At 39.1% G+C, this 26,431-nt stretch overlaps 1 protein-coding gene across 1 annotated transcript in view; it reads left to right on the top strand.

Annotated features, from left to right (window-relative positions):
- The window catches only part of LOC150080194 (protein Aster-B-like), a gene marked incomplete in the record, with an annotated part of 482,184 nt that overhangs the window by 161,086 nt on the left and 294,667 nt on the right, over positions 1 to 26,431 (top strand). The window contains 1 exon segment of the mRNA XM_090380640.1: positions 2,152 to 2,236. Coding sequence (XP_090236766.1) covers positions 2,152 to 2,236 — 85 coding nt within the window.

Below are 26,431 nucleotides of genomic sequence, written 5' to 3'. Positions count from 1 at the left end.
AGTGCTTAAAATTTTTTTTTTAAAATATATATAGGCCCTAGCCACTGAAATCTTAGGTAACTAAGTGGCAGGGGCTGCTAGAGTACGAACTTCTACTGCAGTTCGTACTGAAATCCCTCTATGCCAGACCTGCCTCCTCGGAGCAAAGTGTGGGCAACGTGGGTTCCCACTAGGGGCCTAACGGCTAAAATGTCAGAGGAACAACAAATAAGACATTACACGACACAACAACGCACTTACACTTTTTAGTAAAATCTTTGGCCTTCACAGATTCTGTGCTACACAGAGTACATAATTTGGAGATGGCGGAAAACCCCTGTTGCCATTAGACCCAAAGCACTTTACTGTACACTTTGCACACCATATTTAAAGCATTATGAAACAAGTCCAAAATACGAAAATGTATGAAGGTGTGTGATGAAACTGTGTACACTGAATGAATGAAACTTAACAAATGTAGATATTGATTGAACCAGAAAAAGTAGGTTTAATTTCCAGCTTAGAGGATAACAATCCAAAAGTATTTCACATGTACAAGGGGATGTTCAAAAAAAAGATTTGTATTCACCCAGAAGTAGTTGATAGAAGGTTGAAATGAGTAGAAAAACACACCATGTATTACACTTTTTCAACATAGGCAAAGAGACATGTTTTTGCCACCTCTCAATACACTCCTGCAGGCCAGTTTTGTAGAAGTCCTCTGAAGTCCGGGAAAGCTTTTAAGAGCTAAAGGGTTTAATTCTTAAGAGCACAAATTTGTTCAAGGCAAATTATGACTCAGCAGTAGAAGTCACTTGTTCATCAGCGCTAAGTGTTTTCCACGAATAAAGGACTTCAGGGCAGAAAAGCAGAAGAAATCCGAGGATGCAAGATGGGGGTGGGGATTAACCAGGATTCTTCAATATTTCAAATTCACACTCATGGGTGCACCTCACTGCATCATGTGAGGAATGTGCAGGAGCATTATCATGGAGCAGGCACACACCTTTTGACTTCTTTACCCACTTTATTTTTTCTTTTATAGCAGCACATAGCTTAATGAGGAGTTTGGAGTAATACTTCACTGTCACAGTAAAGATCTTCTGAAGATAATTTGTTAATATTATACCATGATCCCAAAAAACTGACTACAGCATCACCTTGCCAGCACTTGGTTGCACCTTTGCCTTTAGGGGCGGGGGTTGATGACTCAGCATGCTTCCCTTGTTTTGACAAAATATGTTTAATTTCAGAACTATAGTGATGGATCCAAGTTTCATACATGGTAACTAGCTGTGAAAAAACTTCTCTTGCCTTTCCTGGCACATTGACAACATTTCATGTGCACATTGGGTACTTTCCTCCTCCTGGGTAAGGGGGGTTGGAAGGCTGGGAATCCACCTAGCAGACACCTTACTTATATGCAACTGTTGATGGATGATGTTCTCCACAGATCCTACATTAATTTGGAACTCTGCAGCTAGTTCTTTGATGCAATACAGCAATCTTCCAGGATTAATGCCTCAATTTTTGCAACTCTGTTTTGTTACAGTAGTTGCTAGCAACTTGGGATTTTTTCATCACACACTGAGGAGGTTCTTCCACATTTGAATTGTTTATGCCAATGTGCAACAATGCTGTAATCTAGGCAATCTTCCCCATACACAGTGACCATTTCTTCATGGATTCTTCTGGTTGTTTCCCCTTTTAGAAAGAGGAACAAAATCACTGATCTGTACTCCCATTTATTCATTTTGACACTTCACTTCATTGAGCATTGTAAAGAAAAAAACAATGAATTGTCAGATCAAAACCAAAATTTGTGGTTGCTATAGAGATTTCAAGGTATCAAACAAAAAATATTTGCCTATTACAACTACTTCCAAGTGAATACAAATCTCTTTTGAACATGATCAATTTATAAAGTAATTGGTCATCATGAATTGATCACTGTTGGATAGGAATGAATCTCTTCCTTTCTTGCTTTTCATTTATGGCTTTCTGTTTCTGTGGCCTGTACTGTATGAATTCTTTAGCAATATTGCTTTCTTTTTTCCCCTTTTTTATTCGCAAATTTTATCGTATTTTAAAGTGTTGTTTTGATTTTAAATAAATTTGTTCTGAAATTCAGTAAATAATAATAAAGAATTACCTTTCATTTATTTTTTGCAGATGCTAAATCCAACTTACAAATCACGAAGTGATGATTTTAAACGATTGTTTAAAGACTTGCCTGAGTCAGAGCGACTTATTGTTGGTGAGTGTATATTGATGACTAGTAAATTTTAGAAATAAGAGTCATGTATATTATATATATATGCAACAGTTAGAAATGGGCCCTGTGCAACTCCGCATCACGAAATTTGTAACCTTCCTCTTACTGTGCTCATACTGCACCATATCCTGGATACATTTTTCCAGGATATGGTGTAGTATGAGCACAGTTTATTTGGTACTCTTACCTGGGGGCAGTAGTGTTTTTCTGTTACTCCAGTTAAGAATAAATATATATTGTTTTTTGCTCTTTCAGGTCATTTGCCTTCATTGCATTGTACTTTCTCTATGTGACTCTCATAAGAAATAAATACAGTCGGACCTCTCTTTAAGGAAATTCCATATAGCGAAATTTTCTATTTAGAAAAATTTTTTTGAATTCTCCTTGGTTATTACATTGAAAATAGCTTCCATATAATGAACTGATTTTGAGAGGACTGGATACACATTGTTCGCACCTCTGGCCTTAGGCAATAGAGCTGATGCTGTAGAAAGCATGAATAAAGAGCTAAAGGGATTAAGAATTAATCCCTTTAACTTCTAAGAGCTAAAGGGTTTAATTCTTAAGAATTAAATATTCACCTATCCCAACTACTTCCAAGCGAATACAAATCTTTTTTCAACTCCCCTCGTAACAGCATGATCAATTTATACAGGAATTAATCCCTTTAGCTTTTAAGAGCTAAAGGGTTTAATTCTTAAGAGCACATATTTGTTCAAGGCAGAACTTGACAAACATTTGGAGTCAGTGGATGGGTGAAATAAGAGTTTTTTTTTTTTTTTTGGCTGATGCTATATAAGCTTGCTTTCTTGCATCATGTGCCTTTGCTAATTCTTAAGAGTACAGATTAAGAGCTATAACTTTCCACAATCTAGTGGTTCCCGTTAAACCTATACAATTGCAGAGTTTTTTTTTTTTTTTTTTTTTTTTTTTATGAAAATCCCAAACACGAAAGGTATCAAAACGTATAGTACTTAGTACCGTGCATGGGTTGAAGGAGAAGTATGAGGGGAGGGGAAAGCCGGAAACTTTGCTCTAGAGACTAAACATGGGTTTCACCACTTCAAGCCTCCAATAAGCAAAGTGGTGGTATTTCACCGGTTGATGAAAGGCATCAGTAAAATGAATGAGGACGAAATTTTCAAGGTTATAAATGATGCTAGAACTAGGGGACATAAATTCAAGTTACGGGGGGGGAAATGTTTATATTGGACTGCAGGAAGTTTTATTTTAGCCAGCGAGTTATAAATTACTAGAATAAGTTGCCTTCATGGGTGGTAGAGGCCGACAGTTTGGGGAAATTCAAAGGTCATCTGGATAGTACTTTCGGGTAAGGGAAGAGCATAGGATGATAGGTTTAATTTTTTTTTTTTTTTTTTTTTTATTAATTATTATTTATTTATTATTATTTTTTTATTCTTTTATTTATTTATTTATTTTTGGCTGGTGCAGCATAAGCCATAGGCTTTCTTGCACCATGAGGCCCTTACTAATACTAATACTAATTAGCATTAGCAAGGGCATATATAGCATCAGCCAAAAAAAACACGCCCCCATTCTCATTTCACCCATCCACTCACTCCAAATGTTTGTCTAGTTCTGCCTTGAATCTGTTTAAGCTATCAGCTTCTACAATGACAGATGGAAGTTTGTTTAAGAAATCAACCACCCACTGGCTAAAGGCAAACACTGCTACTATTGGAATGAGCAGCAGTCTGGAAAACAAGATGCAGGGGATTCCAGATTTTGCTGAAAGTCATTGCGGAACGGTGCCTCCGTAGCCACGTGGGAAGGAGCAGCAGTGCGTAGCACACGCTTCTTGATTAGACCGGGGTTTCAGCCTGTCACCACCAAATACGGAGGATGTGGAAAGGTCAGGGAATGACAACCACATATTCCTGGAGCAATATGGCGTTAGTTGCTAATGCTCCTAAAAACCAAACAAACAACAACAACATTGCGGAACAAGTAAATAGTTTTCTCAGCTACCCTAATACATAGGCTGTATTAGGGTAGATGAGAATAGGAACAGGTGCATGTATACTTCCGTGTACGCCATTGCTAGGAGTTTGGTAAATAAATTTGATGAATTTGAGGTGTTGGTCAAAACATCAAAGACATGGTTTCACACAGATATAAGGAATGCAGAACTGGATTTTTGGGGAGTACAATGTGTACAGGAAGGATAGACAGGATAGGAGGATAGGAAGGGAGGAGGGGTTATGCTATTGGTTAAGAAACGCATAACATCCAAGGAAGTACAGACATGGCTGGACAGTGCAGTGTTGAACCAGTTTGGTGTGACATAAGCACTGGGAAATCAAAATTGAGGGAAGGAGTGTGTTATAGGCCTAATGACTGATTGTTATTGTTTGTTTGTTATTTGGTTTTTAGGAGCATTAGCAGCTAAGGCCATATTGCTCCGAGGATATGCGGTGGTCATTCCTGACCTTTTCGCATCCTCCGTATTTGGTGGGCACGGGCTTGAACCCCGGTCTAATCAAGAAGTGTGTGCTACGCACTGCTGCTCCTACCCACCTGGCTATGGAGGCGCCTGCATAATGACTGATGAGTATAATAAACAACTGTACAGAGAAATAGAAAGGGCTAATCAGAGTGTCTTATAATGGGGGATTTTAAATTCCCAAATATTGACTGGAATTTGTGGGTTGGTCACTCACACACTATCAAGGCTTTTGTGGATTTATTGAATGATTGTTTTCTACAGCAGCATGTTCAGAAAGCAACTAGAGGGAGTAATACTCTTGATCTGATTATCAGTGGTGACTTCATGCATTAAGAATTTGCAGATAAAGGAACCACTAGGTGGCAGTGAATACAGTGTGCTGAGGTAGGATTTATTCAAAGAGGTAACTACTATCAGGGTGAAGGAAGGGTTCTGCTTTTGTAAAGGTGACTATGGTCATCTGAGACAGTATTTAAATTCTATACAGTGGAACCAATTGATGATGTTACCAACAGGAAATTCTAAGTGGGAAGCATTCAAAGAATTAATTTTTCATACCAACTAAGAAATATTGTTCAAAGTTTAAGCCTAAATTGATGTCAGATGAAATGATGAGACATGTGGCAGAGAAGAAAAATGTGTGGGATACATATAAATTATCAGGTGACATGGAAGCCTATGATAGAAATAAGCTGGTCTGTAACCAAGTCACGAAGGAAGTTAGGCAGGCAAAGGCAGATTACGAGAAATCTTTGGAAAAGAATGCAAAGAAAAACATCAAAGAGTTCTTTACTTATACAAACTCTAGAAGGAAGGGGATGAATCAGATTGGTCCACTTGATATTGATGGTTCAACTGTTGGTGATCCTGCTCATGCAGCTAACAAACTAAATGAGCATTTTGCAACTACATTCACACATGAGTAGTTATTCAGGGAGGGGAATGCAAAAGGTCTATTAAACTCTGGCAGTGAGCTAAATGATTTAGTATTAGTATTAGTAGAGGCATATGATGCAAGAAAGCAAGCTTATGCAGCATCAGCCAAAAAAAAAAGCACAACCACTACTCCCACTTCACCCCTCCGTTCGTTCGAAATACCTGTCCAGCTGAGCCTTAAATTTGTTTAGGCTATCAACTTCAACAACAAGTGATGGAAGTCTATTCCACAAACCAACTGCCCGCTGGCTAAAGGCAAATTTCCGCACATCTATCCGACATCCGTCCTTCATCAATTTGAATTTATGCCCTCTCAGGTGATTATTCTGAGCAAGAGGAAGAATTCCATCGGCATTGAGCATGCTCAAGCCATTCAAAGCCTTATACACCTCTATCAGATCACCTCGCCAATGCCTAGTCTCCAGACTCTGTAATTTGCAAAACTTAAGCCTTTCTTCGTAAGAGCAACCCTTTGTTCCATTCACTAATCTTGTTGCCCTTCTCTGTACTCGTTCCAGCAGCTCTATATCCTTCTTGAAATGAGGTCTCCAGACCTGTATACAGTACTCAAGGTGTGGCCTGACCAATGCCTTATACAAGGGAATAATCACATCCCTATCCCTGCTAGAAAAATTCCTGTTTATCATTGACAAGACACCATGAGCTACTCTTGCAGCTCGTCTGCACTGCTCAGAGAACTTCATATCTGCCTGCACAATTACCCCCAGGTCCTTTTCATTCTCTACCACTGTCAGCGTAGTACCACGGAGTTGATACGTTGATCTGGGGTTACTGTTTCCCATATGTAGTACTTTACATTTGTCAATGTTAAACTTCATTTGCCACCTCTCAGCCCATCTGCTCAACCTTTCCAGATCCTTTTGCAGCAGCAGCATAGCATCAGTAGTGTCCTTAACAACCCTGCCAACCTTTGTATCATCTGCAAACTTGGACATAAAGCTTGATATACCATCATCTATATCATTTATAAATACAGAAAACAACAATGCACCCAACACTGAACCCTGAGGAACTCCACTAATAACATTAGTCCACGTTGAGCAGTGTCCATTGATTACCACTCTCTGTCTTCTGCCACTCAACCATCCCTTTATCCATAGCAGCAATTTGCCTCCAATGCCACACTGCTCCAATTTGTGCAGCAGTCTTCCATGCGCAACAGTATGAAAAGCCTTTCTAAGATCCAAATATATAATATCAAAGTTATTCCCTGCATCCAGTTCTTTTGTGACTACATCATAGTATCCAATCAAATTGGTCAGACAAGACCTGCCCTTAACAAAACCATGCTGTGTCTGAGCTATAACTGAATTTTTGTCCAGATGATCCTGCAGTGCTTCTTTAACTAGTGCCTCCATTAATTTTCCTGGAACCGAAGTTTAACTAACAGGTCTGTAATTACTTGTGTCAGCCTTTGATCTTCCTTTGTGAATTGGGGTTACATTTGCACATCTCCAACTATGGGTACCTCCCCTGAGTCCAAAGAAGCTCTCATAATTATGGCTAGGGGTTTGCTTACTTCCTTTGCTGCCTCCTTTAATATAACTGGATAGATCCCATCCACCCCGGGTGCCTTTTTTATGTTTATCCTCAACAATTTCTCCTCCACTTTCCTCTCAGTTATTAGAAAATCATCTAGCTCATTGCCAATGTTTTCTTCACCTACGACATTCCCCTTCCTGAATAACTCCTCATGTGTGAATGTAGATGCAAAATACTCGTTTAGATTGTTAGCCACCTGAGCAGGATCCTCAACTGTTGAACCATCAACATCCAGTGGACCAATCTGATTCATCCCTTTCCTTCTTGAGTTTAAATAGGTAAAGAACTCTTTTCTGTTTTTCTTTGCATCCTTTGCCAAGGATTTCTCATAATATGCCTTTGCCTGCGTAATCTCCTTTGTGACTTGGTTACAGACCAACTTATATCTATCATAGGCTTCCATGTCACCCATTAATTTCTATGTATCCCATGCATTTTTCTTCTCTGCCATATGTCTCATTAGTTCATCTGACAACAATTTTGGCCTGAACCTTGAACAATATTTCTTGGTTGGTATGTAAAGCCTTTTAGTTTCCAAGATTAGTTCCTTGAATGCTTCCCATTTTGAATTTGCTGTTGGTAACATCATCAGTTGGTCCCACTATATAGAATTTAAATACTGTCTCAGTCCATCATAGTCACCTTTACGAAAGCAAAAACCCTTCCCTTTACCTCTGATGGTAGTTACCTCCTTGAGTAAATCCCACTTCAGCACACTGTGATCACTGCCACCTACTGGTTCCTTTATCTGCAGATTCTTAATGCATGAAGAATCACTACTGATAATCAGATCAAGAGTATTGCTCCCTCTAGTTGCCTCCCGAACATGCTGGTGTAGAAAACAATCATCCAATAAATCCACAAAAGCCTTGCTAGTTTGTGAGTGACCAACCCACAAATTCCAATCAATATCTGGGAAATTAAAATCCCCCATTAACTCTACTTCACGGCTTTTTTTCAACAGTGACCTGTACTTGTTAAGTAATTCTGCTGGTCTCCTACTCTTAATATCATTAGTGCCAACGTGTACAACTATATCACCTTTTGTGCCCTTAAAAGATGATATCCGCTCTACAACATCATCAACCTTTGCCACTGGCAGACATACCCTGGTCCTGTTCCACCTATCCTTTTTACAAAGCACGTTCCCCGTTTCCCTGACAATAGAGTCACCAACAACTACTAGTTCCTGTGGGACCAGCGCATTCTGCCTTGGGGCTGCCTCTGTGTTGCAAGATGACCAAGTGCAAGCTCTGGCGTTGATGTGGGCAGCTGAGAGCCTGATGGGCCCCTCAATTTATTTCCTTCGAGGGCATCCACCCTGTCCTTCAAGGTTTCATATAGGCCCATAACAACGCTGAGTTGTCGCCTAATTTCCTTGCACTCCTTGCATCGTGCACACACAAAGACATCCCCCCATGGCAGTATCATGTCCCGTACCCGATTGCTCCGCAAACATCAAGCAAACAGATTGATTTTCTAATAACTGAGAGTAAAGGGGAGGAGAAATTGTTGAAAATAAACATAAGAAAGGCATCTGGGGTGGATGAGAGCTCTCCAGTTATATTAAAGGAGGCAGCAAAGGAAGTAAGCAAACCCTTAGCCATAATTATGAGAGCTTCCTTGGACTCAGGGGAGATACCCATAGACTAGAGATGTGTAAATGTGACCATAATTTAAAAAAGCACGATCAAAGGGCAACACAAGTAATTACAGACCTCTCAGTTTAACTTCTGTTCCAGGGAAATTAATGGAGGCTCTGGTTAAAGAAGTACTGCAGGATCATCTAGACAAGACTTCAGTTATAGCTGGGACACAACATGGGTTTTAAGGGAAGTCTTTTCTGACCAATTTGATTGTACAGGTGACCCCTGCTTAACGCTGATAATTTGTTCCGTAAAATCAGAGCGCTAAGGGAATCAATGTTAAGTGACGCTGCATTTCCATAAGGTAACATATGTATTTGTGAATTGCGATCGGTGCCATAGGATATTTCCTAATCAATAATAAATGGTAGTGAAAAGATGTACAAATGTCGGTCAAAATATTTAATATTCAAATTTGTACATATAAAATATTCTGCATTACATACGTATATAATTATGTGGTAACTACTTAAGTATCAAAATTAAACTTAAAATTCCAATTAAAATCATGAATTTAATTGATCTAAATTGATTTAATTTAATTGATGAATTTAATCAAGAAAAATGTGTCGATTTTGGGTTGAACTTTGGCCCTCTTCCAAATAAACTAAAAGGGGTATTAATTTTAAATCCCCCGCAGCGTTACCACCCAACAATAAAGTCAACCGATCCTTCGCCGCATTGAAACCTGGCATGTTTTTTTCTTCTTTCAATATGAAACTTGTTTTAGGCACTCGTTTCCACAAAAGTCCTGCTTCATCTATGTTAAAAACTTGTTGAGAAGTATAACGCATAATACCCCTCTTCAATAACTTTAACAAGTTCTTTTTTAAAAGTTTCGGCTCCTTAATCTGCACTTGCGGCTTCTCCCTGGATTTTAAATCTATTCAACCAGCCCTTACTAGTTTTAAATGGTTCCACATTTTTTTTTTTTTTTTTTAGGTGAGTTTTCTTTCTTCAGATCATCATATTGGCTAATCTCTCTCTCTCTCTTTAATAATAATTAACTTAACTGAATTCTGCATTGGATATTATCTTCAATAAAATTAGTTAAAGTCTTTGCATTTCAATCCTAATAGCCGGCCTAGCTCTAGATGCTTGCAGCTATCTTTCCCGCTGCTAAAATTAATTCTTTATTTTTTTTATAATTGTTCTTACAGTTAAACTTGCAAATCCTAAATTATGGCACACATCCACTTGTCTTTGACCGGAATCGATTTGCTTCAAAATGTCTAATTTAATTTCAAATTCAATCTTTTTCTTACATTTATAGTCTTCGTACTGCGCTCAGACTTTGTTGCTTTTTCATTCTTATCGGCCATTATTAACTCTTCGAAAATGTAACTGTGTTGGTTGCATTAATTATGATACAATGTTCAAGTAAACTGTCCATTTCGCACGATGTCTAATACTGTACTGAGTGATGACTAGACTTCGGATAAACGCATATAACGCAAATATTACAAGCAATAATATACTTGGTCATTTTTTAAAATGTTGATCTCGGAACTACGTAACAAGTCATTCTACTGCAATTAAATTAGCGTGCGAGAAAATTTCACTGAGCGTGGGAAAATTTCTCAAGTCGGCATGGGAAACGTTTTAATGCTGTTTTGGTATTCATTTTCAATCTATCGACTCCAACAAATGAAACAATTTCGTTAAATATGCCAAAAATGCAATCATTAAAAGAGCTTTAGTGATCTGTGACAGCGTTATAATCTAAGATCAGCATTATAGCGAATCAGCATAAAGCGAACCGCGTTATAACGGGGACCTGCTGTATACTATGATTTTGTCACAAGGAGCTGGAAGGAAAACAATAATTTTGATAGCATATATTTGAATCTTAGGACGGCTTTTGATACTGTTGCACATGCAAAACCTCTGCAAAATTTGGAGCAGTGTGGCATTGGAGGCAAATTTCTGCTATGGATAAAGGGATGGTTGAGTGGGAGAAGATGGAGCATGGTAATCAATGGACTAATATTATTAGTGGAGTTCCCCATGGTCTATGTTGAGTCCATTGTTGTTTTCTATATTTATAAATGATATTGATGATGGTATATCAGGCTTAATGCCCAAGTTTGCAGATGTTACAAATGTTCGCAGGATTGTTAATGACACTAATGACAGTATGCTGCTACAACAGGATCTAGAAAACTTGAGCAGATGGGCTGAGAGGTAGCAACTGAAGTTTAACATTGACAAATGTAAAATACTGCATATTTGAAGTAGTAATCCCAGAGTAATGTATCAACTCTGTGGTACTACACTGACAGTGGTAGAGAATGAAATGGACCTGGGGAAATTTATGTAGGCAGATATGAAGTTTTCTGAGCAGTGCAGATGGTCTGCAAGAGTGGTGTTATGGTGTCTTGTCAATGATATACAGGAATTTCTCAAGAAGCGATAAGGAGGTGATCATCCCTTCGTAGAAGGCAATGGTCAGGCCACACCTTGAATACTGAGTATAGGTCTGGAGGCCTCATTTTAAGAAGGATGTAGAGCTGCTGGAATGAGTACAGAGAAGGGCAACTATATTAGTGAACTATATTAGTGAAGTACAGACTTCCATCCCTTGTCGTGGAAGTTGATAGCCTAAATAAGTTTAAGGCTCAGCTGGACAGGTATTTTGAACGAATAGAGGGGTGAAGTGGAAGTGGTTTTTTTTTTTTTTTTTTGGCTGATGCTGCATAAGCTTGCTTTCTTGCATCAAATGCCTCTACTAATGCTAATGCTAATATTAGTGAATGGTTGCTCTTACGAAGGAAGGCTTAAGTTTTGCAAATTACACCAATGGAAACAGTGAAAGGAGTGAAGGTGGAGTTGGTGTTCTGTTCCATAAAGATATAAAAAACAACATTTTGGAATTCTGAAGTACATCACCAAGGATGCCAAGACTACTACTCAGTATTTCTAAGAAGATATAAGCTAAAGAGCTCTAATCATTTGAAACTCTTTGACTTCCTCTCTTGAAACTTGACTTTCTCCAGTCCAACTTTCCTAACAGTGATGTAATTTTCCTTGGTGATTTTAATGTTCACAACTCCAGCTAGCTGAGGCTTTTGCAATTACTAATGACCTTGCACAGATTGTTCATTTACCTACAAGAATACTGGACAATCCTAACCATACAGCCAACACGCTTGATCATTTTCTCACAAACAGCCCTTCTAAGTACACTGTTGAAGTGAGAGGTCCTTTAGGCACCTCAGATCACAACTTGGTGATAGTCTCTTCTCCAATGGAGCCTTTATCTCATGGCTATTCCCAACCTCGTATTGTTGGGAATAGCCTCGTATTGTTGCATTACAAGAACATTACAAATATTTCTCTGCATCTAAAAAACTTGGTTTTCTCTTTCACTCTCGGCGTTACTTTTCTTCCAAACAGCTGTTCACTCTGTGCATATTGCAAATCTCACCCTACCATGGAATATTGTTCCCACATCTGGGGTGATGTCCCCCAAAACCTCTTTCAGGCTTCTTGATTCCATTCAGAAGAGGGCAGTTAGGTTAATTAATGATTCATCTCACAGAGTCTCTCCACTCTCTGTCTCATAGACGTACTGTTTCTGCTACATGCCTCTTCTACAGATATTTCCATGGGCACTGTTCTTCCGAATTGGCTTCTATAATTCCCGTTCTCTCTTTTCAAAACAGTCTGAACATGTGCCACAACTAGCAAACATCCATTTACTGTACAACTTCAAATTCACAGAACCAACTTTTCATCTTCCTCGTTTATTCATTCAACTGCTGTTTTCTGGAACAACCTTCCTTCATACGTATTTCTTGAAAATTACAGTCTACAGAAGTTCAAGTCCTATGTCAACAAATATCTTCTTCTCAACCCCCAACCCAAGAACGGTACTAAGTACTATAGGTTCTACTACCTCTCGTGTTTGGAGTTTACATAAAGGTTATAATGAGTTATGCACCAACATCGATCCATGATGACAAAGAGGTTGAAGAAATGTACACAGAAATTGAGAGTCTTCTAGATGAACAGAAAACTCAATACACTATTATTGAACATTGTAGTCCCCCAATTATGGGGGACTACAATGCTAAGGTTGGAAAGAGATAAAACAGCACAGAAAGGGGAACTATAGGAAATTTTGAAATTGGTGAAAGAAATGAAAGAGGCAAAAGACTTGTGGAATTGCAGAATCTCGAGGAATGTCAGTAATGAACACTTTTTTCAAGAAAGGGTGAACAGAAAGTGGCATGGAAGAGCCCGAATGTATTAACAACTAATGAAATCTACTTCATCCTCACTAACACAAGATATATCGTGAATGATGTCACTGTCCTGAACAAGGTAAATGTTGGAAGTGATCACAGAATGGTAAGATGCACACTTGATTTAGATGTAAGAAAAGAATGGAAAAAACTGACTTGTGTAAATAATACAAAGGTCTTTGAGATAACAGAAGAGGTGAAAAAGCAGTATGTACCGGAACTTAAGAACAAGTTTGACTTTCTGCAGCTGCTCAGGACCAAGATATCGATGACAAATATTACAATTTTCTGAAAGTGAAAATCCCCAAGAAACCTGTAGGTAAAAAGAAATCCAAAGAAGAAAAAATTAGTCAAGAAAAACTTGTCATGATGAACCTAAGATGACAAATGAAGAACAAGAAAAACAGTGACAGCGAGAAAAGTGAGTATTTTTTTTTTTTTTTTTCATGCGAACCCCAAACACGAGAGGTAATAGAACCTATAGTACTTGGTACCATGCTTGGGTTGGAGGTTGAGAAGACAAAAGAAGATATTTGTTGACATTAGACTTGAACTTCTGTGGATTGTAATTTTTAGGAAATACATATGAAGGCAGGTTGTTCCAGAAAACACCAGTTGAATGAATAAATGAGGAAGATGAAAAGTTGGTTCTGTGGGTTTGAAGTTGGACAGTAAATGGATGTTGACTGGTGGCGGCATGTGTTCGGATTGTTTTGAAAGAGAGAGCAGGAATTATAGAAGCCAATTCAGAAGAACAGTGCCCATGGAAGTATCTGTAGAAGAGGCATGCAGCAGAAACAGTACGTCTGTGAGAAAGCGAGTGGAGAGACTCTGTTAGAGAGGAATCGTTAATTAACCTAACTTCTCTCTTCTGAATGGAATCAAGAAGCCTGAGAGAGGTTTTGGGGGCACCACCCCAGATGTGGGAACAATATTCCATGGCAGGGCGGATTTGCGATTTATACAGAGTGAGCAGCTGTTTGGAAGAAAAGTAACACTGAGAGTGAAAGAGAAAACCATGTTTTTTAGATGCAGAGGAAGCAATATTTGTAATGTGCTTGTGCCAAGAGAGATTAGCAGTCAGGGTAATCCCCAAAAGAGATATATCATTTTGCCTAGAAATCAGAGTGCCACTAAAGATAAGAATAGGAGCAGAAGAATCCTTTTTCCGAGATATGAGATAAGACTGAGTTTTAGAAGGGTGGAAATCAACTCAGTTGTCTTTGCCCCACTGGAGAATTACCTGGATATCGGCATTTAAGGAATTAGTAGCAGATTTTTGAGAAGTTGAAGCTGATTGGGCAGGACAAGATTTCCCAAAATAGAAAGTGGAATGCAATGTACTATCATCGGCAAAACTATGGATAGGATTTCCAATCAATGGAAGAAGGTCATTAATATACAAGAGGAAAAGAGTGGGGAAAGAACTGAACCTTGGGGACAATTGCATTAGTGGAAAAGTTAGAAGACAGAGAGCCATCTACCATCACCCTCAGAGAGCGATCAGAGAGAAAACTGGATAAACATTTACTAAAAACAGTTGTCAAACTATAAGATGGAAACTTGTTTAGAAGACCTTTATGCCAAACACCTTCAAAAGCCTTTCAGATGTCAAGAGCAACTACTAGTGTTTCACCAAACCTTTCCATTGAATTAGTCCATAAATGGGTAACATAAGCCAGAATATCACCAGTGGATCAACACTGATGGAATCCATACTGGCGATCGTTGATCAGACGGAAGGTTTGTAGGTAGTTTAAGAGTTGGCGGTTAATTGAGATCTCCATTACTTTAGAAAGAGTAGACGTAATTGCAATGGGACAATAATTGGATGGGAGGGATTTGTCACCCTTTTTAGGAACTGGCTGGATATGAGCAAATTTCCAAGCAGAGGGAAAAACACCTTTGGAATAAGAAAGTGAAAAAAGGCGGCAAAGAATAGGAGTAAGTTCAGGAGCACAGGTTTTGAGAACAAGTGGAGAAATACCATCAGGACCTGGAGCTTTCTAGCATCGAGATTCATCAAAATCCTTCTGATATCCTTTTGATGGAAGACCACAGGAGGCATTGAATGGAGTGTGTTGGGAATGGTGGGTGGTGTTTTACCAAGATCCTTAATACATGAGCTGGAAGAAAAATGAGATGCTAGCAGGTCAGCTTTATCCTTGGCTGAAGTGACAATAGAACCATCCGGTTTGGACAGAGGTGGGAGCAGAGATGGGCAAAAGTTGCGGCCAATAGCTTTGGCAAGAGACCAGAATGCTCGGCTACCATTAGGGCAAGACGCAAGTTTTCTACTCTTAGCCTGTTCAAAATCAAGTTTGGATTGATTAATAACTGCTTTACAATTGTTGCGAGCTTTGGTGTAGGCAAAAAATGAAACTGAAGAATTAGAAACAAGCCAATTATGATATGCAACATACGTCTCTTGAACAGCCTTAGCACATTTATTGGAAAACCAAGGTTTTAGATAAAGGGCGAGATTTTAAAGTGGAGTGTGGGATAAAGGATTCCATTCCTGCAAGAATAATTTCACTGACACGATCTGAGCAAATATTAACATCCGAAGTTTTGAAACAGTAATCCGAACAAGGAAAAGAAGAAAAGAAGTCTCGCAGGTCATCCCATTTTGCATTCTTGTAATGCCAAACAACACGAGGTTGATGCGCCTCCGTAGCCAGGTGGGCAGGAGCGGCAGTGCGTAGCACACGCTTCTTGATTAGACCGGGGTTCGAGCCCGTGACCACCAAATACGGAGGATGCGGAAAGGTCAGGGAATGACCACCGCATATCCTCGGAGCAATATGGCCTTAGTTGCTAATGCTCCTAAAAACCAAATAACAACAACAACAACAACACGAGGTTGAAAATAGCCATGAGATAAAGGTTCCGGTGGAGAAGAGACAATCACCAAGTTGTGATCTGAAGTGCTTAAAGGACCTCTCACTTCAACCGTATACTTAGAAGGGTTGTTTGTGAGAAAAAGATCAAGCTTATTGGCTGTATGATTAGGATTGTCCGGTATTCTTGTAGGTAAATGAACAATCTGTGCTAGGTCATTAGCAATTACAAAAGCCTCAGCATCTCGACCAGCTGGGTCGGTGTGACTAGAAAATGGAAGCCAGAGCCAGCTGGAGTGTGAACATTAAAATCACCAAGGAAAATTACCTTACTGTTAGGAAAGTTTTACTGGAGAAAGTCAAGTTGCAAGGAGAGGAAGTCAAAGAGTTCGAAGTGATTAGTAGAGTTGGGAGAACGGTAGAGAAAACAGATTAATTTAACACAGTGAGGTAGAGAGATTTTAAGCCAGAGAAGATCAAAGAGAGGAGATTCCAAATTGCCAAGTCTCTGACAGAGAATATCAGAACGGACATATGCCCAAGTACCACCTTTGTGTCGAAAGGAATCATACAGCTAATAATTTGGGCATCTGAGGTGAGCAGTAGTTGAATCAACCGATAACTAAGATTTTGTCAGAAAAAGTATGGCGTTTGGCAGACTGCAAGTGGAACTGGACATCGTTGAGATTAGAATTGAGACCACGTATATTTGTGAAATGAATTAGGAAGTGCTTAGGTTGTTTAGATCTTTTCGCAGATAAGCTTGCTCTATTAATTTGACAATTCATGGTGTATTCAATAGTAAGAAAAAGTAGGTGGGACATGCTGTATGAAGTAATGAAATTTTTGGATATGGTGTACACGTGGTAAGAATATACCCAGATCCTTGACATAACGGGGCCTCGACAATGCTCCCCACATACACACTACTTGGACTCCCTCCTGTCACTATCTGACAGAGTAGAGGTAGCAAGATTATATACTAGCTGATCCGGAAGCCTCCTAGAGAGTTACTAATAGGTTTGGTCCGGTGTACTAACTAGTGGCCGGCCTGCGAACACCGTTTTAGAGCAGTACCCTCAAAATGTAAGGAATATTGGATCTTCCCACGACGTTCATCATAACCTCAAAAGTCATCAATCATACTGCATGATGGAAGAGATAGGGAAGGGTTGACCGGAACTTAGCTGTAGAGACTAATCATGGGTTCCACCACTTCAAGCCTCCAATAAGCAAAGGGGTGGTATTTCACCGGTTGATGAGAGTCATCTACCACCTAGTACTGCCTGGTAACATAGAGGGACGGTGTTCTTCCATGTGGTGTGGGTGCCACACCTCGACCCCTGCTTACGTTGGTTCACACCTGGGTGGTCACCCACCATGTACTTGTGCATGGAGGTTATACCCAGGATTACTAACAGTCCCACTATCGTGAAGGTGCATGCAGAGGATTTGGCTGTCACTGACCATCCGGACTTCGACGAAATTGGGTCCACTTGACTTGAGTGTCACCCGAATATCAGTTCCATCAGCGTTTTAGACTCCCAGGTAGCAAGTACAGCTTGTCTGGCATATCTGAGAGAATGTCTGTGACAACCTCAAGGACCAGAGGTATACTGAGTTATGCAAAGCCATTAGAAAGAGGCTCAGAGAGAACATTAGAAAATTTAACACAAGAAAAGTAGAACAAGTATTAAGGGAAAACAAAGGATTTAAATCAGCAGTAATGCAGAAAGACAAAATGATACTGAAACTGAAGAATAGCAATGGTGTACTTATAAATAGCAGAGAAAGCATACTTCAAATATCAAAAGACTACTATAAAGAGTTATACAAGGAGCGGGGGAATGATGCCAGCAGTGAGAAAGACGGATCGCAAATTAGTAACACATACAACTTACCTGTATCCTTCATGATGAGTTAGAACATGCGTTGAAGAAAAAGAAGAATCAGAAAGCCACGGGAGAAAATGAAGTTACTGTGAAGTTGTTAAAATTGGGAGGAAGAGACATAATACAAAAACTGGCAAGACTCTTCACAAAAGACATTAGAAAAGGTGTTACGCCTAAGGAGTGGAATAATGCAATCATAGTTTTGCTGCATAAGAAAGGAGATAAATCAGAAATTGGAAATTATAGACCAATTAGCTTGTTATCCCACATCTACATCTTGTTCACAAGGATCATTACTAACAGATCAGAAAGAATACTTGATGAGAATCAACCGAAAGAGCAAGTTGGCTTTAGGACAGGATTCTCAACTATGGATCTCCTTCACATAGTGTCACAGCTAATGGAGAAAACAAATGAATATAAAACACCATTATGTCTGGCATTTGTGGATTATGAAAAGGCATTTGACTCCATACAGCATAAGGCAATGTTTCGGGCACTGGAAAGACGAGGCATAGATATTCCATATATTATGATTTTGAAGAAAATATATGAGAATGCCACCTCCTGTATTACACTAGACAAAAACAGTGATAAATTTAAAATTGAGAAAGGTGTTCAACAAGGAGACACAATATCTCCGAAGTTGTTTGCTGCTGCCCTTGAGGAAGTTTTCAGAAGATTAGACCGCTCTCAGAACTGAGCCAATGTGAATGGAGAGTACCTAAACCTTTTACGATTTGCAGATGACATTGTAGTCATAAGCCACAATCCCAGAGAATTAGAGGACAATCTTAATCAGTTATGCAGAGTTAGTAAGGATTTTGGACTAAAGATGAATATGGCTAAAACAAAAGTAATGATGAAAAAGTATGCCACAGAAAGGGATATAATGATTGAAGGTGTAGTAATTGAAAAGGTGGAGTCATATACTTATCTGGGACAAGTTATTAGCCATAATAATGAGAAATGGCTGGAAGTCAAGAGAAGAATAAATTTTGGATGAGTAGCATTTAGGAAATATAGTCACATAATGAGGAGCAATATCCCAGTTTGTCTGAAACATAAAATAATGAACCAGTGTATACTACCCACAATGACTTATGGAAGTGAAACTTGGGCACTCACCAAAAGAATGGAAGAGAAGCTGAGAACTACACAGCGAAGGATGGAACAAATTATATTGGGGATCAGACTGTTGGATAAGAAGAGAAACACATGGATTAGGCAGCAAACTCAAGTAAAGGACATTCTTATCAAATCTAAAGAACTAAAATGGTCTTGGGCAGGACATATAGCTCAAAGACATGATGACAGATGGACTAAGAAAATAATAACAGAATGGTAATAACAGAATGGTACCCAAGTGGAGCTAGAAGAAAATCTGGAAGACAAAAACGGAGATGGACAGATGAAATTCATGAGTTTGTGGGTAGTAAATGGATGGCCATTGCACAAAACAGAAGGAACTGGAAAGTTGCTGTAGAGACCTTCATCCTGAAGTGGATTGAAAATGGCTGATGATGATGATGAAATAAATAAATAAATAAATAATGAATAAATAAGTCAAGTAGGAAGCTAGTTTAACAAATTTGTTTGAAGCAAAGGAGATATTAGTCAAAATACAAAGTTATCTGTTCATTATTTAGTTAAAATAACTAACTTTGTCAGTATAAAGTTTTAATTAAAAATTAGAATACTTGCAGATATGAAAGTTTTAAGAAAAAAATTTGTAACTAACTAACAAATGGAAGCAGTGGAGAGATCATAAAAAAATGAGGAAATGAGAAAAAATTTTGAAGTACATACTAAATAATTTTTGATCCAATGTAAACAGAGTAAGTTTAAGATGATTAAGATATATTGAAAGAATGAGAGTGGTCAAACCAAGCTAACCAAGTGGTCAAACATGTTAGTTGAGTGTGGTTTTTCCTGCTTATTTGACCATTAAATAAAACGCAATTCTTGTATTTCTCCTCTCTCTCGCGCGCGCACGCACACGCACACGCACACACACACACACACACACACACACACACACACACACACACAAAACCCCTATGATGGCATCAGACAGGACTGTTTTTTTTTTTTTTTTTTTTTTATATATTTATTAAACTTGGTGATCCCAGCCATCTTTCCTGGCAACACCACCATATATATAAAATACAGTACACATTTACATAATACATATAATATAATTCATACTGCCACTAGCTGATTAAATTCCTGGCATGTGGAGCCAGACCAGGGATCTGCTATTTGCACACTGATAATATCCAAAAAGAAATAGAGAATTGTTCATGTTCTGAAATGTACATTCCTGAAGTCCACTAGTTAAATTTAAATGATTGCATGTCGAGGGAATGTTTTGAGATCAATTGCCTGTTTGTTTGTTTGGGGATTTATTAGATGCATCGGCAGATATCGCCATAGTGTGCCAAATTTGAGATCAATAGTTGGTGTCATACAGAAGGAGGAAAGAATAGTCCAGCTTGAACCATCATCACGTAGATCTTTGTAGGTATGACAGAAAGAATATGTTTTGGTATTAAGAAAGAATTAGAATAAAGAAGATTAAATAGTAACTGCATACAGACTTCAATGTCTGTGTGCAGTTACTATTTACTTAATGGACGAAAATCTGACCTGTAAGGATCAAATCCAGCAACTGCGCTCAAAAGCGTTATGGGCCTTCTGGGGGCATGAAACTCAACCTCTATAAATCGCATAATAAAGAAACAGTCAGGAAATTTCTCTTCTACTACTTCAGCTCAATCATCGGTTACGACATTGAAGTTTGGTCTGCAGCTCCTCTGTCCAGCCTGAAGATGCTTTGGGGGCTAGAATTCTAGGTCCTCAAGTGGGCCAACAATTGGGATCACCTTCCCTATACGATGTCAAGATAACAGCTCTGTAAAAGTCTAAGCTACACCCCAGCCCAGCAAATGGCATATGCGAGGAAGCTCACAATGGCACTCAATCTCTGCTCCGCATTTAACGACTTCATCGACATTGGGAATTTGTGGGTTTGAAAATCCCGAGTAGGGCTCTCAGAAACCTGCTAGTGCTCTGTTTAAACCTGCAGAAGCTCTCATCTTTCAAGCGGCACTTTCCCAACAGCATAATCAGCACACTGAGCTCAGCTGACATTGATTTTGATCTGTGGTCCAGTGATTTGGCATACATGGAAAAAAAAAGAGAAAATCTATATTCATGTGCAGTCACCATTCCTGTAATTGTCATTTAAACTAAAACTGACTCCAAGTGAAAGATGTCTGGCAATTATCGAGAACTCAAAGCTCTTTAAGCTAATCTTATGTTGGAGAAGCAATATAGTTGCTATGATTCATGTATTCTCTGAATGCTGTATGTGTTTTATTGTTACTCAATGGCTGCAGTTTTTCTATGCAGTTTTTTCTGTTTTATCAGCTTGTATGTAAATATAATTAATGTCTCCAACTAGATTGTTAGATTCCTCTGGATTCCTGTAATGGGAAGCATATATTTGTAAAAATTTTGCGAATAAAGAATTTTATTATTATTATTATAAAGGAAATGGGAAGCCTGTGACAACTAATGGGTATAAGGCAATTGGATAATGACAGTAATAGTTTATATACACACACACACATTGGTGTTCAAAGAAAGTGTATCACCTAGGAATTTCACACTTTAACCCTTTTTTGCGATGGTATGTTACATTAATGACTAGCATCACAAATAGAAATATAAACAAAAGATATTTATTTAGTTAAGGCAAAGCTAAGTAATATTTGACATGTGCTTTCAAAATATTCCAAAATGAGCATTTTCACCAGGTGCAAACTAATATTTAGTTGAACTGCCTCTGACCCTGATGACAGAAGCACACCGTCGAGGTATTGAGAAGATCAATTTCTGAAGATAATCAACTGATAGTTTGTGGTTCCAAACACGAATTATGGCTTCCTGAAGTTCATGAAGGGTCTTTGGTTTCTTTCTGGCAACTGCAGATTCCACACGATGCCAACAATTCTTTATAGGATTCAAGTCTGTGTTTCCTGGCTAGCTAAGAGTTGTAATGAACCATTTTTCCAACTATTTTTTCACCTGTAACAAATGTAAATGCATTACTTTGAACCTCTAATGCAGAAATGAAGCTAAAGTAACTACAGAAGTGCCTACACACTTTTTGCCCGATGACAAGGAGCAGAGTCGTCCTGAATTTTTTAACCTGTAACAAATGTAAACACATTACTTTGAACCTCTAATGCAGAAATGAAGCTAAAGTAACTACAGAAGTGCCTACACACTTTTTGCCCGATGACAAGGAGCAGAGTCAAAAGATGCAGTTACTTGGCAGGTTGAAATGGTGTCTAATGGTTGGCAGCAATTTGCCTTCCAATATAGCCAGGTATCCATGGCTCTCATTAGAGCCACGCAGGTTTAATTTCTTGTCATCCAAGAAAATAAATGACCCACTGCTCGGGGTCCATTTGCCATGCTCCTTACACCAAATTAATCGGGCCTTTTTCATTTTTTGTGTGAGGAGGGGCTTCTTCTTAGGATGATGGGCTACAAGTCCATTTTTGAAGAGGTGTCTTCTGACTGTTACTGCACTTGCTACCACTCCTGTATGTTCTTCCCATTCTCTTTTGAACTCAGACGAAGAAGCTTTACAGTTTTTAAGGCATAAGCGCTTCAAAAGGCGGTCCTGTTTTGGTGTAGAGACTTGTTTGTGTCCAGTTCCTTTTTTCCTATCAGCAGAACCAGTTTTCTTGAGTTTGGAAAGAAACCTACTCACTGTCGACTGATTACAAGACACTCTATAAGCAATATGATGGATAGAACATCCTTCCTCACATAAAGCAACAATAGTACTCTTTCTTCTTGGCGTTAACTGCATGTTGACGCCAAGAAGAAAGAGTACTTGCCATCCTGACACAAGCAAGGAATAATTGCAGCTCTTGCAGAGCATGCTTATATAGCTGAAAGTAACAGCTGATGCAATATTACGTCATCACCTACGCATGTCAATCTTATCTGATGCAATCTGTAATCTGATCTGATGCAAGATGTAATCTGTAACCATATACTTGCATTATTCGGACGACAATTACAATTTTAAGGGGTGATGCACTTTCTTTGAACACTAGTGTATGTACTTTGTAACACTAGTTTACTAGTTATGTAAAAGAATATAAGAAAGAAAAAGAGTTGCATAAAATTTCTTCTAATTATATCAAATATCACTACATACTATAATACCAGGATCCTTACTAAAAGGTTGGACAGTTTACGCTCCCTGTAAATCCCAACTATCTATATAAAATGCTGTTCTATGCTTTTTAACTCTGATTTTTTATACCTCAAAATCTATCAGAGCAAATCGAGAGAGATTGAGGTCTATTACTATCCTTAATCCTCTTCATATTCACCTTAATTTTTAGGCATAAGCCTAAAAATTAAGGTGATAAATAAATAGTTGGTACTCATATATATTATTCATTTTTCACTCCCATTATTATTAAATTTCACTGCCATCTGTAGGGCTAGTGGTTATTCTGCCAGTTTTCTGCTAAATTTAAGGTTTATTAAAGTGCAGGGTTGTACGGCTGTGTGTCTTTGTTGCTCCGGTTAATCAGTTAAATTAACAGAATTATGCTTAGGTTTATATGATGATTTTGATGTTGGTGTATTCCTAATTTGACGCTGAACAAGAGGATAGCCATTGTGTGGCAACCTGGATATCCAGGTATTTATTATTTATAGTTTTCTCATACTCACAGCTGACAAGAGATATCTACCGCTTCCGGCTACAGGTCAAGGTCAGGCAAATGTGCTATGGGTTTGTACTTGCAGTCAGGTGAGGTTGGCGACACGTGTCATTTACTGCCTCCTAGCAATTATCCACGCCTCGTACAAGCGGATTTACTACATCCAACAGTAACAAGTCTAGCCAACTAAAATAAGTTGTAATTTTTTACTTATTTTGTATCTTATCGATAAACATATCGGTTTCACTATTTCCCGTATCGCTGGGAATATGATACATAGTTAAGGAAATTACTAAACACAATTGTAAACTCTTTTCCAGCCCACTCGTAATCCTTTTATCTGCGCCTAAAATCTGAAAATGCCTTTAAAGCAAGATCACCCAAATAATGAAAGCTGTGTAATTTGTGGAATGTACTTCCTGTCTCAAGACATACGGAAGCGATTGTCTCACGTTGGACCTAAAGAAGCTCGGGAAGCAGCGACGGAAAATATGGCAGTGTCCCCCCTGTAAGCGAGAAAATTATATGCATTCACTAGGAACAAAACTGGTGAAACTTTTAACAACAATGTTAACCAAATTTCGGATTCACCTGAGCACAGGACTCAACCTGAACCTGAGGTAGACACTGAAAAACTGAGATCGTCAGAATCACATGTGGAATTAACCCCTGACTCATTACTGGCAGAACAAAATGGCCTTTCAGATCTCATCATGCAAAAATCTAGTAGTTCCCAACAGGATATTACAGGATCTCTGTTGATAGGATAACATACTATCAACAGAGATCTCCGCAATAGTTAATCAATCATCACTCGAACACAGTCCACTCTTTGTCTCGCTCCTCACAAATATCGAGACAACTCTATGTATGAAGCTATCCCCAATTCATAATATCCTCGCAGACCTACTGCTTGAAAACAAGCAACTACGAGAACACAATGAATGCATACACAAAACATTGGAGGTGTTGGGGGAAAAACTTTGATGACCTGAAGCAATCTGTTTGTAATCTTGCTGTTCAAACTAACCATCATGAGCAGCATCCTCCGGACGGACACTTTCATGCGAAACCGAGAACTCCTACCCAAACCACCCCCATCTTTATTACCACATGACCCCTCTCCATCCCCCATTCTTACAATATGTGAGTCTGAAGTTGTGTGCCCTGAATTCAGCACGGCTAGTATTTGCTGAAATCACAGCAGATGCCAACGGATACTCAGGAAATACTGCCTTCCAGAAGATCCAAAGAAGTCATCAGGAGCAGAACCTGCCAAATTGCACCTATTTGCGATCACAAAACATATGGGGTTTTCGCGCTCGAAACCAGATAATGCTTTGGCTGCCGAAGTACATCGCAATTGTGGCTCCGCCTCAAACAATGTGAGAGGTAACCATTATACAGGGACTACGATTTTATCTAATATCCATAGAGACACTATATACCCATAGAGACACTACAACGTATACAAGATTGCAAGCCAAGGAACAAAAGAACAAAGAACACTGACCCGTAATCCAACTCTTAAGGAACTGAGCCCCAGTCTTAAAGTTATTGGAACCAATCTGCACTACAGCAAGATGCAAATTGCGAACACTGGAATGATGGATAAGCGGATGCATAATGTCTTCATTAGTAGGCTGGCCCCTGCTACTACAGCTGATGATGTGGAAAACCTTCTTGCTGCATTCAAAATGAATGGTAGAGTCACCAAGCTATCCACGAAATATCCCACCTACACTTCCTTTAAGATCGATGTAGCTGATGCAGATTTTGAAGCACTCTTCAATCCTGAAATCTGGCCTTCTGGGGCTCTTGTTATGCCATATCTCGGGCATAAAGAGCAGTGATATAGAAGTAATGGAAAGGACTCCCACCAATGGTACCCTGATTCATAGCAATCCCAGTTCTCGTTACCGCAACCAGAACCACAGACACAGAACACCAATATGCCGATCCCTGTGCTCGTCAATCCTAGACACACCCCGCTGAATCGCGTAGTGCCATGTCAGAGACCTGCCTGCACCATCTTTTATCAGAATGTGCATAGTCTTAGGAACAAGCTTGACATTATGGAGGAAATTCTGCTCCCCGAATATTTTGACCTGCTCGCCATCACCGAAACCTGGCTCAATGATGATCAAGAGTTCCTACCGGCAGCTGCTCCAGCTGATTATGGGGTTGTATTCATATCTCGGATTACACGCAAGGGTGTAGGCATCGCAATATTTTACAAGAAATCCGCTTTCAAGCTATTGGATAATAAATCCAGAAACTCCCAATTACGAAGCAATCCTCATTACGTTAGGATACAACTTCATGATGTTTGACATCTGCGTGGTATATAGACCCCAATGCAATGCCTTCTCAGCAAATCATCCTTGAAGTTTCCAACTGGTTAACCAATCAGCTGCATCCCACAGCTTCTCACTTAGCTTGTGGTGATTTCAATTTACCTCCTCAGCTATCTAATCTGAAAAAGGATCTTCTGGCACACTTGAGATGTGCTGACCTACAACTTATTAATGAAGCTCCAACTAGGGGGAATAACCTCTTAGATCTAGTTCTGCCTCTATCCCTTGCACCCTTGATTACATTGCAGAAACGTCATTTGACTCTGATCATATCCCAATACATGTGACTGCATATCTGCCAGCCCCCAAATTAGAAGCCAGAAGGACAACAAAAAAGATTGACATCACTAACCCCAACTTACTTGATGTAGATAAGTGCATCAGAGCCGCCTCTCTCATTCCCTGGGTGGCCTTAGAGACTTGTGACCCAGAACTAACTGTGAATATTCTCACAAACTGGAACAACACTG

This window comes from Mastigoproctus giganteus, chromosome 9, assembly GCF_048544385.1.
Source record: "Mastigoproctus giganteus isolate SK-2022 chromosome 9, ASM4854438v1, whole genome shotgun sequence".
NCBI classification, from domain to species: Eukaryota; Metazoa; Arthropoda; class Arachnida; order Uropygi; family Thelyphonidae; genus Mastigoproctus; species Mastigoproctus giganteus.
Note: the sequence above shows the minus strand (reverse complement) of the source record. Positions and strands in the feature narration are given on the sequence as shown.